Source organism: Chironomus tepperi, unplaced genomic scaffold (assembly GCF_022539635.2).
Source record: "Chironomus tepperi strain 1889 unplaced genomic scaffold, CSIRO-AGI_Ctep_v1 contig_364, whole genome shotgun sequence".
NCBI lineage: Eukaryota > Metazoa > Arthropoda > Insecta > Diptera > Chironomidae > Chironomus > Chironomus tepperi.
In genome coordinates this window covers 4,598,891-4,618,386 of record NW_027226486.1, presented here as the reverse complement: position 1 = coordinate 4,618,386, position 19,496 = coordinate 4,598,891, and the positions used below count along the sequence as shown (strand labels likewise).

The 19,496-nt window shown below is 31.7% G+C and overlaps 4 protein-coding genes and 1 long non-coding RNA gene across 6 annotated transcripts; 4 read left to right on the top strand and 1 right to left on the bottom strand.

The window, feature by feature from the left end:
• The first annotated feature begins 196 nt into the window (after positions 1-196).
• LOC139095397 (protein LZIC-like) lies at positions 197-2,429 on the top strand. Its single transcript, XM_070646730.1, has 2 exons — positions 197-349; positions 412-2,429. The coding sequence occupies exons 1-2, from the start codon at positions 264-266 to the stop codon at positions 818-820; spliced, it is 495 nt and encodes a 164-aa protein (XP_070502831.1). The 5' UTR covers positions 197-263; the 3' UTR covers positions 821-2,429.
• Positions 2,430-2,474: 45 nt separating this feature from the next.
• On the top strand, positions 2,475-11,666 carry LOC139095396 (acylcarnitine hydrolase). Its single transcript, XM_070646729.1, has 5 exons — positions 2,475-2,889; positions 8,289-8,569; positions 8,632-8,923; positions 8,981-9,143; positions 9,260-11,666. Exons 1-5 carry the CDS (start codon positions 2,475-2,477, stop codon positions 9,996-9,998), a joined length of 1,890 nt encoding a protein of 629 aa, XP_070502830.1. The 3' UTR covers positions 9,999-11,666.
• On the bottom strand, positions 3,879-4,373 carry LOC139095398 (uncharacterized). The gene is made up of 3 exons (XR_011544867.1): positions 4,327-4,373; positions 4,152-4,228; positions 3,879-4,080 (listed from the first exon to the last, which is right to left on the bottom strand). It is a non-coding gene; the product is annotated as an uncharacterized lncRNA (long non-coding RNA).
• Positions 11,667-13,242: 1,576 nt separating the features above from the next.
• On the top strand, positions 13,243-14,347 carry 140up (RPII140-upstream gene protein). The gene is made up of 3 exons (XM_070646535.1): positions 13,243-13,555; positions 13,609-13,877; positions 13,938-14,347. Exons 1-3 carry the CDS (start codon positions 13,285-13,287, stop codon positions 14,277-14,279), a joined length of 882 nt encoding a protein of 293 aa, XP_070502636.1. The 5' UTR covers positions 13,243-13,284; the 3' UTR covers positions 14,280-14,347.
• Positions 14,348-14,434: 87 nt separating this feature from the next.
• On the top strand, positions 14,435-19,342 carry Sara (Smad anchor for receptor activation). 2 transcript variants are annotated; one of them, XM_070646534.1, is made up of 9 exons: positions 14,435-14,780; positions 15,073-16,914; positions 17,276-17,509; positions 17,573-17,681; positions 17,747-17,781; positions 17,843-17,911; positions 18,008-18,146; positions 18,275-18,938; positions 19,068-19,342. In XM_070646534.1, the coding sequence occupies exons 1-9, from the start codon at positions 14,522-14,524 to the stop codon at positions 19,224-19,226; spliced, it is 3,510 nt and encodes a 1,169-aa protein (XP_070502635.1). In that variant the 5' UTR covers positions 14,435-14,521; the 3' UTR covers positions 19,227-19,342. The 2 variants fall into 2 exon arrangements, with proteins under 2 accessions (XP_070502635.1, XP_070502634.1); XM_070646533.1 differs by having other exon boundaries at positions 17,984-18,146.
• Positions 19,343-19,496: the final 154 nt, after the last annotated feature.

Genomic DNA, 19,496 nt, shown 5'->3' with positions numbered 1-19,496 from the left:
ATCTTCCTTCTTTTACTTCTTTTCCAAAGCTGTTCACTTCTATTGCACTTAATTCACAGCACTAACAACTTATTTATCACTAATTAATGTAATTAACATATTTTTTCAAAATTATTTTTAAGGTTCAGTTTGTTGACAAACAATTTACTAACGGTTTTTAAAAATTCAAATTTCCAAGAAAAAATTACCGAATTTCGCGACAAACAAGAAGTAAACAAAACAATTTTGCCGACAGAAAAATAATCCAATTAACGTTATTAGCGATGGATCAAGAAGCTCTATTGATTAAAAACCTTGAAAATCAGCTTAAGCGATTGATAAACGAGATTGCAGACTTGGAAGAGACAAAGTAAGCGTTGAATTTAAAATTAACATAAAATCTAAAAATAATTAATTTAATAAAATCAACAGGAATGAAATGGAACTATTAGAGTATCAGGAGATGAAAGCAGAGTTTTTAGACCAAAGCAAGGAATTCACAGAGACATTAGAACGAATGAATAAGGGAGATTTAAGTGTTAATAGTAAAGTTACAGTACTTAAGTATGAACTTCGAAATATTATTGCCAAATCCTTCAATACATTAGAGATAATTAAGATTTTTGGATATAAACTTGAAGATGAGCTTGAGAAGCAACTGTATTCATTAAACGAGGACTATAAGCTCAAGAGAATCGGCAAAGATGAAATGGAAGTAAAAAGACTAGAAATTTTGAATAAATTAAAGCATCAAAATGAGCATAAACTTACTAAGGAAGACTTAGACTTCTTGGAATCCAAATCACGACAGGAATTATCCCAACTTGATTCCCTTGAATAAATCAACTTGACATGCATCTTTCCAAAAAAATATCCATACAGAGGCGATTATTTTACTACAATTAACTATCTTGATTTTCTAAATGTTAAATAAATTATGTGATTTATGCTGTAATTTACAAGAACTAAAGGCACACATTAATTGAATCCAATTTTGTAAATTCAAAAATAATTGCTCTTTCAAAAAGCACAGCATGCCTTGATTAATGGCTTTTTAAAGACTTGGCAGCTTTCCTTTCACACCTTCAAAGCTTTTTTATGTTTTTGAGACATTTGAGGAAAAACTTTAAAGTGGCATATAAAATATGTGGAAATTCCCATCGTCATGCTTTCATTCCATTTTTTTAAAATATTTTTTTATATCAAACACAACAAAACACTAATATTAAGAAAAATCGAAATGAAAACTATCACCAAACATATAAAACAAGGAAAGGTTGGTGTGCAGGATAGAATTGATATGTGCCATAACGCATTTGAGAATTTATATAAGCTATGAGAGACATATTTTTATTATATTTAACTGAGAAGATTTTCATATGTAATTGTAAATTTAATTTATAAATTTTATGCTTAATACTGACTATTTAGTGGCAATAATGTTCACAAAATCAATGATCTTGCTGTAAATATGAACATTTCTCGAGCAACATAATGCGACGAACCTCATTTTTTGTCGTAATTAGCTGTCACGCAACAGTCACGGCAACTTCGTATCCTGTCGTTAATACAGCGACGCAAAGATGTCCAGCGAACATGCTGTGCTGTTCGGATTAGCAATCAAAGCTTCTTACTGATGGTGACTGTCGATTTAATTCAAACAAGAAGCTTCTGTCTATCAAGCACATGACAGCAAAGACAAACTATATCGAAGACGTCGTAATCAGCTGTCTCGGAGCAATCAGAGCAACTTGACGTCCGATCGTGAATATGGCGGCATAGCAGTGCCCAGCGAACATGATGTGCTGTTTGGATTCGCATTACATGCTTCTTACTGATTGTGATCGTCGATCTAACCCAAACGAAGAGCTTGTATGTTCAGCGAACATGTTGTGCTGTTCGGATTCACAACCAGACCTTTTTACTAATCGTAACTATCGATGAAACCTAAACAACCAGCTTCTATCTTTCTAAACACATGCTTAGACACATCAAAGACAAACTGCATCCAAAGAAAACCCAAACTTGAAGCTCAAAAGAATATATCACATCGACTACAGCAAAAGGAATTGAGAGGGTTGTTTATGAATTGGAATAATTTGCATAATTCGCTTGTATAGCTCAGCTAAAAAAGGAAAAGAAAAGAAAATCTACTCAAACAACAAAACGATGGAAATGAACAGAGAACATAAAGTTATGTTGGAGGGTTTTTCCAAGCAGCACAGCAAAAAAAAAAACATTTTTTTGTGGTGAATTTTTTCAAAACACCACCAGTTCATTTCGAGCGCAAACATTGAGGAGAGATGTCGAGAAAGAAAGTTTGCTGTTTAATAAATATTTTATTATTAATAATTTGAGAAAAGGAATTTTTGTGATTATAAGGATATACCCAAATATAAGAAAGAAAATAAAGCAAGCAAGAAATTTTGTGTGATGTATTCAGTTAATAAGTTATTTTAATTCGTACCAAAGGAAATAAGTAATTTGTGGAAAAAATGATATTTTCGCGAATATTATGGTGTTGCTGTATTTTAATTTTCCAAGTGATGTGTCGAGATCCACCAACGGTAAAGATTCCGAATCAAGGAATGATATCCGGAATGCTTATGAAAATGTATCGAACTCAAAGGATTGTGGCATATATGGGAATTCCATATGCACATCCACCAATTTTAGGATTAAGATTTGCACCGCCAGTCGTCGAACAATTACCCAGTTGGGATGGTGTTAAAAATGGCTCAATGGGCCCACCAAATTGTTATCAAAATACAAATAATCCACAACCAAAGCACACTCAAGTGCTGAATAAATTACTTAATAAAGTTATGGACATGGATGATATGATGAGTGATATTGCTAGTGATCAGTTCAGTGAGGATTGTTTATATTTAAATATTTTTGTACCAGATGGTAAGTAGACTCTCTTCGGGGAAAAAAATCAATGCTCGGATCTATTTATTTGTCAAAAAATGAACTTTCTTTGTCTGTCTTGAATTTTGCGCGTATTTTGAGATTTTGATCTAATAGAGCTTTTGTAATCAGTTTGTCTGATTGTAGATGTAGCTCGTACTCTGAAGATCTTCTTGATTTATAGAATAAATCACTTTACAATGTAAAAGATGTTTATTGTTTGACAATTGAAAACAGACTAAATATTTCAAAAAAGGGGTTTGAAACTATGAAAGCGGAATAAATACAATTTAAATATTAAACGACCGTTGGAATATTTTCATCAAATTTGGGAGATTTTATTTCTGAACCTGAAGTTCTATTGGACCCTGTATTTTGGATATCCTTTAACCAAGTAACCTGAAATTAGGAATGCAATGCTCACTTAAATCAGAGAATGCGCTTCAAATCTCCTAATTGCCGGTTCTTCGCTGCTATTCATTTCTTCGATACCATTTTTGACTGCCAACTGGATTCTCGACTTCCATTCACTAAAAAAATTTATATCCAACGAAAAAAAATAAGGGAATGAATAATTTTACATTGGTATGTACATAATATAAATAAAAATACGAAAAGCAGTAGTAGAACTTTGGCATAAAAACAATAAAGCATTCACATTTACTAAAACAGGGAAGGTAAAAAAAAGAAGGAACAATTTCGGTGTATATAGCGTGCACTTTAAATACACAATTGTATCCAGAAAATCCTGAACGGAAAATATAGTGCATATAATATTTTCATTCAATTTTTTTGTTCCTTTACATAACCCAATGCCTTAGTTAACGCTCTGTGATTTGAAGCCACCCAAAACAGAATACAATGAAAAATATTCTAATTGTTTTTGTATTTAAATTTATTTTCATGCCTTGCTTCAAAAAAAATATTTTATGGAAAAATCGATTTGGTTAAAGTTTTTTCGTTAGGAACAAGAAATGTATATCTGTCAATGGTGCTGAAAATCAGACAAAAGTTCTTCATTATTTCGTGATTATTTTATTTTCACATTGAAGCACAAAATAAGGAACATTGAACGATGAAAGTAAAAGTTTCTCTCCTATTTTCCATAAAAGAATAGCTGCATGCATGAACTTTTCTCTCATTTACTCGTCAGCAATGAAAAGGACATATGTCATAGACGGTCGTTTAGTTCTTATGTGTGGAATATAAATTGGAATCAGAAAAATGTACATTAATGAACAGATTGATATATAGTTACTTACTTCGCTGGTCGGACGGATCAATTGATCCATGATCTGTCGAGACGTCTCTTAAAGCTGATTCTATTGATGGGTTCCGTCTGCCAATTAAGATTGATATATTTTGGAGGTTATTTAGGATTTTTGATGAATTGGAAATTTGATCCGGTAGATTTTCTGTTGATCCTTGCTTACTTACTAAAACTATGCTCCGACTTCAAGTCTAGGTTGCTACAAAATGCTTTTAAATATCCAATAAACTTTATTGCTATTCCTGAAGACCGAATCATGTCAAAGCTTGTTCAAATTTTCAGTTTTGATAGTATCTAAAAGGGATTCCTTCATAATATCGTCCATGTTTCACTGTAGAGGCTCAGACAAACGGAAACACAACATGCAGTTGTAAATGAGCTCTATTCTATAATTAAGCTCCTATACATAGCTATCAAACAAAAAAAATTCAAAAGTTTTTATCAAACCAGTGACTGGTGATGATAGCACTTCACGTCAGTTTAACGTTTTGCAGTCAGTAAGCAGTTCCATAAATGGGATATTAGGGACTATCAACGATGAAAATAATTTTTGTTTCATTTCTGTCCCATAGTGCCAGTTCTATCGATTATGTTCCAGAAGTTTTCCCAACTAATATCCACCTCAACCAAACCTCAAAACAATCACTTCCATCCAACACAAACTCAAAAAATTGTTCAGATTCCAAAAGAAATTCCCCAGCCAACCTCTAATTCTGACTTCAAGGATATTCCTCAAATCAACATTGATTGATTGAAATGTATCGTGAAAAGTAGCTGCAGATCAAAGTCAAGATAATATCATACTTTACTGCCACTTTAGCATTAGAATCTTACAGAGTCTAGAGGTATTTCAGCAGTAGCTTAATACTTCATCATTCAAATTTGCTTGATTAATATAACTCGAGTATAATTTCCTCTGTGATTTATTATCGAATGGTCGATAATAAGCCATTGCTTCTTACACTACAGAAAGGAAACGAAATTTTTTTTTTGAGGAAAAGTGGATTTTGAAGGATATTCCGAATTGTTTTTCCATACTATATTGCTTAATATTCACCTTCACAGAGCCTGCTTCACACATTCCTATCGTAAATCATGAAAAATATAAAAATTCGATATTTATAATATAAATATGAATTTCGGGTATTGCTGGGTGTAACTTAAAAAGGATTCATAAAAATTTGAATATCGAACATAACAAACTGAAAAATGCAAGTATATTGACTTAGTTACACTCAGACGTTCGTGAAAAATGACAGTTAATGGAAAGTTCGGTGCATGAAATGAGGGAGGATAGCTACTAATTGTGTATTTTTTGGAGGTATAACCTTAGATTGTTAGAATTTAATTGTAATTTTGGGTTGATTCAGTTATGATGTTTTGGGGGTAAGGATGGATAGATGATCCGAGTAAAACAATGCGGCGAATTGGACTCTTTGCCGTAAATTGGACAGTGTCGTCAGGGCATCCTCGTGTTTTCCCGTTAATGCAGCAACTTAGTGGTACCCTTCCGAAAACCTTGAGCTTTTCGAATGCGAATCTAACATTTGACCATCCGTCACACCCACATTCCCTATCCCAGCTACCCAAAATCCATACCTACACCTCCCATACCCAATAAATCACAACGCACAACTTGACGTCACTTTAGAAATTGATTTTTATTCCATGCTCGTCTTTTTTTCCTCACCATGCTTTCATTTATTGCTCCCTCCTATCTCAGGCTCAAACTATATACATAAACTTGTATGTCTGTATTGTTTTATATTCATTCCTTTTTTTTTGTCAATGAACTCAATTTTACCGAACTTTTTATTTCCATAGTTTGAGTCAAGAATGAAATAGAAAATCGCGATAAAGAAGGATAGAACTTCTAAATTGATTTTATATCATAGCTGCACATCGCGACCACATAGTGAATAGAAAAATTTTAGATTGTTGAATGCTATCTACAAACAAAAATCAGGAAAAAGGAATGGAAAGAAAAAAAACTTTATTGCTTTAGTACTTCTTATTGATGCACTTTCGCGTGTCGAATGGTATAGTGTGTAAATTATATGTTTTTAAAAATTCACATTTACATTTTAATGGTGCACTGTGATCGATCTTTGATGCTAGTGAGAATTGCGTCACATAAAAGCGAAATTAGTAATTAAACAATTTTTTCGCTGGAAATTGTAATTGTTTTCTTTGTGACTTTTGCTATTTGGACTTATTTTTATGCAGCAAATACGTAATTTGTGATAAGAAAAACAATTGGATTGACTATGTCTGGCGCCTTATATCAATCTAATTTGTTCGATTGATTACTGGGGGTCATTGTTATTAAACCAGCTGATTTGTTATTTATATAGTTTGATTGATAGGCAATCAGCTGAGGAGATAAGAGTTTTGACGCATAATCATGTAAATAAGACATAAAAATCAATTTGTTGATTCAAGCAAGCTTACAAAATTGTTAAAATTTGTTCTTCAAAGATTCAAATTTTAAAAATCCGTTAAATTTTTAAACTCTCTTAAATACAATCAAAATTGCTTTTTAATGAATTCTTCAGAATTCTTATCAACATCTGCATATGAATGTGAACCAGTAACCCACATTAATATCACCAATGACTTCTCAAACTATTTACTTTATAATTTTCACTGTTTTAAAACTATCGCAACAACAACAACGCGGGACACCATAAAAAGGGTAATAGAAGGAACACACAGCGTGGCAAGTTCAAAGAAAAAATAAGCAAGGATTTTTCCTTTACCTTTGCGTGTTTCTCGTGTTTTCTCAAACTTAAAGTCGTAATAATGTTCTTTCTTTTCTTTTTCTTCAATTTCTTACATTAAACGGTCAAGTAAAGACTTTAAACGAGTGAACATTCCAATGTGTGCTATAGCCAATGTGGTAGGAACATAAAAGGTTCATTAACCGTTAATATCGTAACATTGTAGCATGCCAAGGAGTCTATTTATATAAAAGTTTTCTTCTTTGTCGTCTCACGATTGAGTTTTTAAGTTGTGCTTTATGTGGCTTTTTATGGTCCCAATAACTGTGAAATTTCGACCATTAATCCTTAAAATTTCTTCACATTACTCATTTTATTTGTGTCTTGAATGCCAGAGCTTGGCTAATTAAACCATATATTCAAGTTCTAAATTGCTCAGTTTCTGTACGATGGAATAATTGGCTCAACGAAATCATGACACGCACTTGATATTTGCCGTTGAGTTGCTAACTTCTTAATTGCTATGGAATAGACTATTTTTTATTATTGTTACTTGCCACTCGACCGCCTTCCTTCTTCTCCATAATTTTTGTTCACTTCAAAGCATTGGATATAGGGTAGGAAAGTTGTGCATGTATCGTGTGTCGTATATATGTCACTGGGCCATAAATTTTCAAAAACGTGGAACTAATTTAAGTTTTAGCAAAGTTTCTTGTTTTGTTAGAAAAGGAAATGATTATTGGGGGGGTTCAGATTGTCTGGGCAGTTGAGTTTGAGTGGCTGACAGGAGCTTGTATCAAAGGATATAAAGGAAATACTGAAATTAACTAAAATAATGAATTTTTGAAAAGATTTTCTGTTTTTCTTAAAAAGTTACAAAAATATAGCTTTTACTAATGCAGTAACATCTGATTGAGATCACTTATCATCTTAGATAAGCCATAAACTTATTACCGAATCAATTCCTATTAGATTTGATGATAAATTCTTAAAAATTCAAATTTAACCTAAATCATCAAAACATCCAGTTGAACTTTTAAATGTTCAATTATTTTAATCAACCATTTATCTCTAACCTTAACACAGTAACTCTTGAAGTACATTTAATAGCCCTAAATAATCGCTTGAGTCACCAAAACAAAATCCCAACAAAAAATGACTCATTAACTTGAAACACACCACAATTAAGTTTTAACTCTTACACTCGAATAACTGTAGCAGTTAAAATATAAAGTGGAACAAACGGAAGTTAAGAAAATTACAAATGTCCTTTCCTAACTTTTGTTTTGTTTTTTTTTTTTTTCTACAAAATATATAGAGTCGAGAGCAGAACTTTTAATTACTAATAAATAGCTATAACTGGGTGAAATTAAATGACTAATAAACACAAATATGCTTGGTCATTTCAGCCTCTCCACCTTCAGATGGTTTTGCCGTTATTGCATACCTTCATTCCGGTGATTTCTCAAATGGAAGTCCATTTGAAATTAATCCATTTCAGTTAGTTTTTAAGCAGAAAGTTATTGTTGTTACTATTGCATTTCGGTTGAATATTCTTGGATTCTTTACGACACTTGATGGTGAATCACCTGGAAATTATGGCCTTATGGATCAGTCAGCAGCTCTCCTATGGATCAAGCGGAACATTAAGGCATTTGGTGGAAATGAAGACAACATCACATTGATGGGGGTAAGTTTTGATCACAATTTGGAATTTGAACTATTTCCTAACATATTTATGTCTATATCCAGCATGGATCAGGTGCCACATCCGTTTGCGCTCATCTAACATCCAAAGAATGGTCAAAAGATCTCTTTCATAAAGCAGTCATTATGAGTGGAACATCACTTCTATATGATAATGACTACAGCACTTCTGTTAGACCGGCAATGTATTACTCAAGAGCTGTCGATAAAGTATCGCACGCATTCTCTTGTTTTCGTCGACCGACATCATCGTTAATGGATTGTTTAAGACGTGTTGATGCAAAGATTCTTGTTGAGAATACACAAGATCAAAGATGGGGACCAATTGTTGATGAGGGTATGTCATGTAGCTACTTCAGCATCAATAATACTAAAATGACCTCCCATTTTACAGGCTTGAGCAACCAAACAATGTCATTCATAGCTGATCGGCCAGAAAATCTAATTGAGCAAGGATTTTTGCGTAAAATTCCAATTTTAATTGGATTTACTGACATGGAAGATGCGTACGATTTATTTGCTGAAGACATGGTTACAAAAGGAATTGACTTGGATATGTATGTAGACCTCAATGCATAAATTAGATTTACTTTATTCAAATTAATTAGATTTTTAATGCTGATAATTTATATCCATTTCCCTTATTTCCTTTTTTTGCACGCATGTATATTAGGTATAACACGATGATTAATGATGTTGTTGCAAGTGACTTCTCAAAATACGAGAATAATGAAACGATGTGTGCTGGAAACAATCAAATCGTTGTGGAAGCTGTCAATTTTTTATATCGACCATATCCACCGACAGAAGATAAAATAACATTAAGGAATTTGTATTTGACGTTCTTAAATGATCGAAAGTATTATGCACCTTCAATCTTAATGGCTGCACAAATGTCAAGATTAACTGACACATATGTCTACAGATTTGATTTAAAACCACGTACAATGATTGATATACCCGATGATGTTGGTGTGCCACACGGTTTTGAGCAAATTTTCCTTTGGGGCTTGCCGTATTGGACATCAAATAATGACGTTCATTGGGATAATGCTGATAAACGTGTCTCAGACATCATCATGACACTATGGGCTAATTTTTGTAAATTTACAAATCCAACACAAGTTGGTGTGTACATAAAATGGGATAAATTTACACAAGAGGATCCCGGTATTCTTATTATCGATAAGTCATTCAATATGAGTGACTTCAAATCACTTAATTATCGTGCTGTTCAATTTTGGAATGATTATTATCCAACTGTATTGAATTTTGCTGCTGGTTGTTGTAATATGAGTGATTCAGCAAATTATTTGAATATACCATCATTCTATAATCCAACTGCCTTTACAATATGCCTTTTAGGACAATTGTTTATTGTCATTCATTTAAGCATATCGATAGCTGTTTGAATAAGTTGTTAACTCTTTTAAATGTTTATATTATTTTTTAATGTGATTGTGTTTTGGGGAAGTTGAGGTTAATTCATAATTTCCCGTGAAATTCTTCATTAATCCTCAATCTCCCCCAAATTTATCATATTAAAATTGATTAATGTATAAATAATTCGATTTAGTCTAATCATTGAGTCACTAACAATCAAAATAAATAAAACGAAATGCCTTAAGTTCGTAGATAATAGACAGAAATTGATTAATACGTCAAAGAAACGAGTGATCATGATGATAATGTATAAAAGAGCTGTAAGAGAGCATGAAAAGTTTATATTCTGATGTTTTTCAAGGTAAGCGATAGAATGTGTATGTAAATATATAGAAATGGTCTTGAATACTTAAGAGGGTTGTATTCTATGATAAGATAATAGATGTAATAAAGTTTTCAGTGTCCTTTTGATACTCAAGAAAGGAATAATAGTAAATAATAATAATAAAGTAAAGCATAAATGTTAATATAATACTCCTCAAAATAAATCAGCGGATTCCATAAAAATTAGCGTAATATTTTTAAGTAAAGTTGTGAAAATTGGCATATAATGGACAAAAGTAAGAGAAACAACAAAATTTTCATTTCTAAAAAGGAAATGTACATAATACTAGCGTGATAAATTTCTTTTTGTGCTTGATAATTTACTGCGAAATTTAGGTCATTACACCGGTTCTTTTTTATATGTATATCGCACTCTTTTCCCTTTATTTTTCTTTCTTTTGAGTAGCAAAAAAATTATAATGAAAAACTATTTGTATATGTATAAAATATATTTATATGAAGAAAAAATGTATAGCTAAAGTAAAGATGAAGTTGACAAAGCGCATTATTAAAGCTTAGAATCAGTAAATTTGTTTTTATGAAAGATCCAGAAAATATTTTCAAAAAATCTTAGCTTTTCCTCAATTTTGACTTTTTTCTACTAGTTTCCATGTTCTACATTTTAAAACTTCTAACTTTACCTCAATTACTACTCCAGATGTCTGGTTTTTAAATGCTTTCAATACAGTCTTCAGATTTAATTACAATTTTTCCCAAATTTGTAAATTTTTGAAATTTTCAGTGAATTATTAGTGTTTTTGAGTTTTCTCCATATTGTTACTGTTTAACTAACTTTGCTAATGACTTTTCACCAGTTTAATGCTGGTTACCACATTTAAAAACCTAAAAATTTCAAAAAACTATTTTTTGTACTTTCACAATGTTTACTAAGTCAACAAAATTGCGACTCAGCCAGCCAGTCAAACTCAAAACTGATCAAACTAGACCTAATTCACACATAAACTACCAGATTTAAAATGTGAAGCATGAACTACCCTGAAAATATTTAGTATGTTAACACGACACGTAAAATGGAATAAAGGAACGGAAAAGAAAATTGTTTAAGGAATGAGTGAACGATATCATTCGCTAAGATACGACAAAAAAACAACTTTGATATAAAGGCAAGGGTGGAAATGAAATTCTTTTAATATTAAAAGTAGTTAGAGTCAAATATAAAAATGCTCTAATTTATATTTTCAATAAAAAGAGTTATTTCTTGATAATGGAGCATTTCCATTTTAAGAAAATATAAAAATTGTAGCTTATTAAAAGAAATTATATATATTTCATAGAATTAATTGAATTTTATCCTGTCGTTATTTTTTATGTTTATGTCATTAAGTCATTAGCTTATAAGTTGCACTTAATTGTAAACTTTACATTTTAAAAAAAGCTCTCTTATAATAAATACCTAAATCTAATGTGTAAATAAATGAAAGAAAAGTAATTTGATGAAAGATTTCGTGTTGAAAATTATTTTTTCATTTCTATTTTCAGAATTAAAAGCTTCGAAATTGAGGTTTACATTTGAGTGGAAATGTTATTACTCTTGATTGACACTTGCATTTTAGATTTGCTGCAATAAGTTAAAAAGTTGTATAAAACCGTTAAAATTTAAAAATTCAAATTCAATTTCAACTGTCAAAATTCAAATTTGTTCAATCTAAAGTGAGTTTGAATGGTTTTCAAACACTTCTATGATTTTCATCAATAAAATTTCAACGATTTTTAAATTCAAAAAACCATACAATTCCAGATCAATTTAAATTTTAACCGTTAAAACCTTACAACAGCTAATTTTACAGAAATTAAATTTTCCAATTTTCTAGCAATTTCCAGAAGCAAGGCAACAACAAAATTTCTCTGCAGTTCTATTTTCATCCGAATGACTTCACCCAACTTCCAGCTCTGTCACGCAACATTCACTCTTTCATTAAGCTAGTTAATAACACTTTATGTAAATTTCTTCGCGATTATTTGAATTAAATAAATGTTCAGTATGAAGGTATGACGCCATTTACTTTATTAACAACGTCGGTATTAATTAAATCATCTGGTTCGATATTGTTCGCAGAAAATTTCGTGGGTCGATGTGAATGTCAAGTAAAAATCCTTGGAATTTATTATAATATAACTAAATAAGCACTTGTGGACAACGGAATTCTGACGCAAATTGTTTCTGTTCTATATTCAAGGCTGAATGTCCTATATCGTTATTTAGAAAATCTTGAAAATAATATTATTATTAAATAACAATTTTTGGTCGTTATAAAAGAAAATGCTCGTGCCGTTTTTATACAAATAGCTTCCTAAATTTATTAAGACTTTCTAGTGCCACTTCTTATGAATCTAATTTGATAAAGTTTCTTCTTGAGTTGCCTGTTCCTTTCGCAGTATTTTCTCGATTTCCTTTTGCTGTTGGAGATTGTATGTGTTGATAGTCTTGTTCATTTCTTTCCTCACAGCTTGTCTCTCAATGTCTCGGTAAACGCCTTCCTTAAGTTTCGCTCTGGAAGTACAATTTGATAGAATTATGTAATTAATGATTTTAATCCTTTTTGACAGATAGTTAAGGTTAGAATATGTTTTATTCAAGGTTCTTCACACAGCAATCATGTAATTTTCATTAATTATACCGGCTTACAGTTAAATTACTCAAATTTCACAAAAAATTTTGTCAAATTCCTTCAATTTAACTTTTTGACTTACCTATCCATGCTTTGTCGAAAATGCACGAATCCTATGATAGAAACACTTGCTATACAGCATGCAGCAAATGAAGCTTTTGCTGTCATAGACATTTTAACTATTAATTTAATAAAAATTCGTGGAGCAAAAAATTCCTTTTGTTTGTAAACAAACTCTCTTTACGGCGCTTACCAAACCCTGAACGTGCGGCTGTTCTGGATCTTAAAAAAGTGAATTTAAATGTTTTCTAAAGTACTGAGATACGTGAGATTTCCAGCGTATGGATTGGCAATCGCGGGACCCATTGATGCTGTAATTGATCAAGATGTCATCGATCCAGAGATTAAAACATCCAAAAGTTTTCAAAGATATAAGGAAATCGACACAGAAACTGGATTAGACAGATTAAAGATGATGTTTCAATTAGATGAGTATGACAGCATATCTCCTGAGCTTCATTCAATTTATAATGCTGGATTCTTAGGATTATTCACTGGAATGTGTTATGGAGGTAATTTAATTAATTTTTTATTGAAACTTTTAACTGGAAGTTGTTCCTTTTAGGATTTCTTGGATCCAAAAATGCATACATGGAGTTTATGGAAAGGAATCAAGCAACAGCATTTGCTTCTCATATAGACGCTAAAAAGAAGATCCAGGAATCAGTAGTGATGAATTTCTTTAAAGGCGGCTGGAAGTTTGGTTGGAGGATGGGAGTTTTTGCTACTATGTATGTCGGCATTTCCACAACTATATCCGTTTATAGAAATAAATTCACAATCTTTGAGTATATTATCGGTGGAATGGCCACTGGAGCCATATATAAATGGAAGGTAGGCACAGACTATAACTATTTACTGATATCTTGTAATGTACTGTACAATATTTTCCAGATGGGTCCAAAAGGAATGGTTGCAGGAGGTGCAGTTGGAGGTGGTTTAGGCTTAATTGCAGGAGCATTTTCAATTGGTCTTTTAAAAATGACAGGAACGACGATGGAGGAAGTGAGATATTGGCAATATAAATGGAAAAATGAACGTACCAATGCATATAAAGAAGGTTTTCATATGCAACTTGAAGGAACTGATTTATCATTCAAACACAAAATGTTAGAGGAGCATGATCAAAAAGTAGGCACAACAAGGATAAACCTAGCTGATTTTGAAAAGGATGCCGAGGAATCAAAGGAACCAGAATCAAAAGACCCAAAAACAGAAGTGAAAGTAGCCAAATAGAATAATTAATTAAAGTAGAATGTTGAATAAAATAAATTAAATTAATTTATAGAAATTCTGAAAAATAACGATCAAAATATTTTTAAATCAAAGTTTTTCAAGTTACTCATAACGGTCGTTTAAAATTTAAATCTCTATTTTCAGTATACCCCGTTTGTAAAATCGCGAAAATTTTATAAAAAAATCTTTATAATCAAATGTCTAGTTTAGTGCTTTAATTAATTATTTAAAATATCCTTGAGATGGGAGATAATAAACAGCTATATATATTTGATATTGATAGTGCATTAGATAGGCTAGAAAATGAGGAAAATGAGAATCAAGAAACTTTTCCAATTATTAATACAGAAACACAAAGTCAAATACAAAATAATGAAATTACAAAGCAACAACAAGAGCATAATCAAGACAGTGTATTACAGCAGGAGAGCGAAAAGGAGGAGAACGGGAATGTATCGACGTCAACAATAATTTATGAAGATTTATCAATCGACAATAAAGGTAAGTTGTTTTTGTGCAGTAATTCTTAATGTTAAAGTACACATCAAGTCAACAAAAAACACCCAGAGATTGACGTCTGCTGTAATCAATCACTGGATGATGTTCGTATGTACTCTTCAGAACCATACAAATTATTTCAATATTGAAAACATTTATATGGTTTTGAGACACTTAATTTGTATGGTTCTGAGAATCGATTAATGAAATTTAACGTCAATCTCCGGCAGTGACTAGAGATGATTTTCGACACAACATATTTACTTCTTTTGTTTCCTCAATTGCGTCGTTACAGAGTTATCGGAATCAACTTTGTTATCGTCAAAAAATGAAAGTAAAGTTAATGATGAAACTAGCACAGCAAAATATCAAATAAATGATGAAATGGAGAGCAGATCATTTAATCTTCTTGAAAATTATCAATCAATTAGTATGGATGATAAAATCACGGCAACATCGAGTATAATATTGACAAGTTCATCAGCAACAGACACAACGAGCAGCAGTAGTAATAGTAATGATATTCAAAGCGAAGATGATGAGATAAGAAAAAGTGATCAAATTCCTCTTAATGTTTCTCAATTCGACACAGATGACTCATCGAAACGACTAATTAGTGAGGAATCGTCAAATCGTCATGAATGTGAATTTGATAATGATGATGAAGATGGACCGGATCAGCCAGTTACGTCAGATTTAACACTAACTAAAACTGTTGAACCAACTGAATACGATCCTGAACCTGAAGAATTGGAACTGGATAAACCAGAACTGGAAGTAAAAGAAATTAAGGAAAATGAGGAAGTGAATGTAGTGCACGAGCCTGTCGTACAAGAAAAAATTGTAGAAGAGCCAATTGACATTAAAGAAATGTCACATAATTTTGAATCAACTATGGACGATATTTCCGACGCAGAACTTGAATCTTTAGAACAGGAATTGGACGACCTATTAGCAGCTTCCTTAATTGATGGAAGTTTAGAAAAAATTCAGGAAGAAGAAGTTGTCGTGAAACTTGCGGAATCTGTTGAAAAAACTCTTGAAATTCAGGAGAAAAAGAGCCCAGATGTTGTTGAGGAAGTTGACAATAAGCAAGCCGAAAAGCCAACAGAAATTATTGAGGTTCAGGAAGATAGTAAGGAAGTAGAAATTGAGACTAAAGAAAATATCAAAGAAACTGACGACGGTGCCAAAGTCATTGAAACTGACGAAATTATTCAGCCTACAAATGATCCACAAGAACCAATCGAAATTGAACATCAAGACTCAGAAATATCGGAAGCACAAGAAGCTGTAGAAAAAGCTCCGAAAGTAGAAATTGTCGATCCAGATCCAGTACTGTCAACAAGTTCTACAGACGAGTCAGCATCAATTCAATGCTTACCATCACAATCAAATGAAGACTTTTCCGTAAATGAATCAAATTCAACAGGAAGTTTAACATCGCAACCAGATTTAGGAAAAGTTCCACCATATTGGATACCTGATAATATGACAAATCAGTGCATGCAATGTGACCAAAAGTTCTCGTTAATTAAAAGGCGACATCATTGTCGAGCTTGTGGCTTACTTTTATGTTCGGCATGTTGCAATGAAAAGTTTTTCCTTCATTATTTACAATCAGAAGGCAGGATATGTAGTCCATGTCATGAAATTCTCCTTAAAGCCCAACAAAACCAACAAAGTCAACCAAAACATCCAAATCCAGCTAATCCAAGTGAATATTGTAGTACATTACCCGTACAGCAGCAAATTGATGCAAGTTCACCGCCATTGACTGTTATGGTACCTAGAAGTGGTGTACTTAAACGTCCAACAGGCAATCCACGATCATCAGCTGAACGTAAAAGTGTTATGTTTAGTGACGGAATCAGACCGGGAACTGATTTAGATGAAGAATTCGGTACATCTGCATCACGCTCATCTTATGAAAAACCAAAATTTAATTTACCATCCATTAATGAGAAGAACAATAGCTATATACCTGAACCGGCAAATGAATTACCACCAATTTTAATAAAAGAAAGTGAATACAAGTACGTTGACAATAATTTGTTACTACTTCAACGTCTCAGGCAAGAGGAATTAAAATTTGCAATTACAAAAAACTTTTATGTTACTGTTAAAATTGTCACATGTAAGTATAGGCTTGGTTTTATGCTTCAGATGTTGAGAAAATTGATTATTGTTCTAACGTATTTTTCAAATTTGAATGTTTAACGGTAATTTGGAATTTGAATTTTAAAACCGTACAAATTTTCAACGAAACTGTTATAAGGTTTTGAGCAATTTTTAATCTTCAAATCTAAATCAGTACAAATTCATACTCAAGAAAGCTAACTGTTGAAAGGTTTTGAAGTGAAAATAGAAGCTTCAAATTAAATTTACCACAAAATCATCCAACCCACATTTTTCTCAGTAATCTTCAAACAAACGATAAAGCTACTTCATGTTCTACTAATCATATTTTCTCTTTACATTCATTCTCGTTTTCATAGTAATTTGTTGTACCAACAAAACTGTTATAAATTTTTCAACATCAGGCTTATTGGCCGTACGACAGGATGAGATAATGATTTTATTGGAACTTAATGATGACATGAAATGTTTACCGAAGGAAGTATTTTTACATTTGAATGAAATTTACAGCAAAGCTGATAAGAGTAATGTGATTATTAAAGAGTATGGTTATAGTCAGGCAATATCTAACAATTTCTTGGGAGCTTTTGGAGGTAAAAATTTTTTGATATTGCGTGGGAAGCTCTTAATTTAATTATATTTACTTATGTCCGCAGGTTTTCTTTACATCAGACCGACATTTCAGTGTTTGCAGAGTTTAACGCTACCTGAAAGTCCGTACTTGATAGGATTGCTTGTTCATAAGTGGGAAGTTCCGTGGATGAGGTATTAAATTGTTAAAATTATTAATTAATTTAATTATAAATTTTGTTACTGATTATTTTTTGCAGACTGTTTCCACTTAGATTAATTTTACGATTAGGAGGTAATAATGATAAGGATTTAATGTATTTTGCCATGATTTCTAATGCGTTGACTATTTACAGCACTTTACCGTTATTATCCAACACCAATTTTATCAAATATCAACCGTGAACCTGTTTTTGCGGAAATCGGTAAATCTTGATTAATTTAATTTAATTCTTTAGTCCTAAAGCTAATTGTGTCATTTTATTCCTCACTTGCAGGAAATACGATTATGAACTTTTTAGTCGATTTTAGAAATTTTTCTTATACAATTGAAATTACAAAGGGTCTTAACATACATATGGAAGAGAAAAAGACCTCAGTTTTTATTCCACGTAACCGATTTGATCAAATCATGAAGGTTTTAAATAATTCAACAGATCAGTAAGTATTTTTATTAAATAACGGTCAATTTTTATTTGAATATTTCAAAAATTTAGTTTTGAATTTCAAAACACCGTTAAAATTTGAATTCCAAATTACCGTTAATAAACCTTTCTATTTATTTCCAGTCTTTTAGCATTTGGAGCTGATTTTAGCAGACAAGCCGACGGTCACTTAGTGTGCATACAGAATATCGACGCTGGTTCATCAGAATCGCTATCATATTCAACACAAGCAATTAATATTCAAGGTCAAAGTAGAATTAGAACTGGAGCTAGTTTCCTCATTCTTAATGGTGCATTAAAGCAAAGTAGCGGCTTAAAGGGCAAATGTAGTATTGTTGAGGACGGTTTAATGATACAAATCTTTTCAACAAAAATGCAAAGTATTCGCGATGCACTGAAAAATATGAAAAATATTGAGATTCCTTGCGGACCGATAGATGACGATCAAAAGGAGGTCGAGGAAATTGTATCAATTGAATGGGTTGATGATGATTTAAGTTTTAATCTCGGTGTAACGTCGCCAATTGATGACTTATCATTTGAGGGAAAGGAGAGTATACGAACGAGACTTGACATAACGAGTCAAAGTCATACAAAAGTATTGAGATGGTGTGAAGTATTCTTATTGGAATCGGATGATGCTCCTGTTACTGACGATCATTTAAATTATTCAAAATTGTCTGAACCTATTGCTAAAGCTTGTGGAAATGCTTTGCTTCCATTCTTAGATTTAATGGCTGTCAATCAATTAAGAAGAATTGGTATTCGTGTCACATTAGGTGAAAATGTAAGTTCCTATAAATTTCTAACGGTTTATTTAATTTTGAAATTTAAATCTGCGATAAAAATTTGAATTTTTGAAAACCGTTAAAATTTAAATTTTAAAAATATAATTTAATTTCCATTCAATTTCCAGATTAAGTACTTGGCTGGATCTAACAAGCTTTTATTCTCGCCAATCTATATGAACGCATTAGATAATGAACTGATTTCTGTTATTCATCGACAAGCTAGTAATTTATCTCGTGACTCTAACATAACAATGGAATTAATATTTTATATTCTGAACAAATAGTCTACTATTTACTCTCATCTGGTATTCATTCAATTGTTGCTAGCTAAAATTATCCTATAATAAAAAAAAGTATATATCTATTGAAAATGTGAAAATTGATGGCGTTTATAATCAAATTAAGGTTTTTTTTTTACTTTAGGAAATTTAATAATTTTCTAGCAAATTGTAGAAAAAAGTCAAGCAGGCAGCTTTACTGTACAATCTGTGTTTTCAAACTTAACAGCCGTGGAATTTTCAAAAAAAAAAATTGACTGTTTACTTTTAAATTAT

Excerpts from the sequence above, each read along its gene's own strand:
- 140up (XM_070646535.1), top strand. The coding sequence starts at position 13,285 with ATGTTTTCTAAAGTACTGAGATACGTGAGATTTCCAGCGTATGGATTG. Across the intron at positions 13,556-13,608 it reads CACTGGAATGTGTTATGGAG|GATTTCTTGGATCCAAAAAT; the intron begins GTAATTTAATTA and ends TGTTCCTTTTAG. Across the intron at positions 13,878-13,937 it reads GAGCCATATATAAATGGAAG|ATGGGTCCAAAAGGAATGGT; the intron begins GTAGGCACAGAC and ends AATATTTTCCAG.
- LOC139095397 (XM_070646730.1), top strand. The coding sequence starts at position 264 with ATGGATCAAGAAGCTCTATTGATTAAAAACCTTGAAAATCAGCTTAAG. Across the intron at positions 350-411 it reads GCAGACTTGGAAGAGACAAA|GAATGAAATGGAACTATTAG; the intron begins GTAAGCGTTGAA and ends TAAAATCAACAG.
- LOC139095396 (XM_070646729.1), top strand. The coding sequence starts at position 2,475 with ATGATATTTTCGCGAATATTATGGTGTTGCTGTATTTTAATTTTCCAA. Across the intron at positions 2,890-8,288 it reads AAATATTTTTGTACCAGATG|CCTCTCCACCTTCAGATGGT; the intron begins GTAAGTAGACTC and ends TGGTCATTTCAG. Across the intron at positions 8,924-8,980 it reads GGGACCAATTGTTGATGAGG|GCTTGAGCAACCAAACAATG; the intron begins GTATGTCATGTA and ends CCCATTTTACAG.
- Sara (XM_070646533.1), top strand. The coding sequence starts at position 14,522 with ATGGGAGATAATAAACAGCTATATATATTTGATATTGATAGTGCATTA. Across the intron at positions 16,915-17,275 it reads TACTGTTAAAATTGTCACAT|TAATTTGTTGTACCAACAAA; the intron begins GTAAGTATAGGC and ends TCGTTTTCATAG. Across the intron at positions 17,912-17,983 it reads ACCTGTTTTTGCGGAAATCG|GAAATACGATTATGAACTTT; the intron begins GTAAATCTTGAT and ends CCTCACTTGCAG.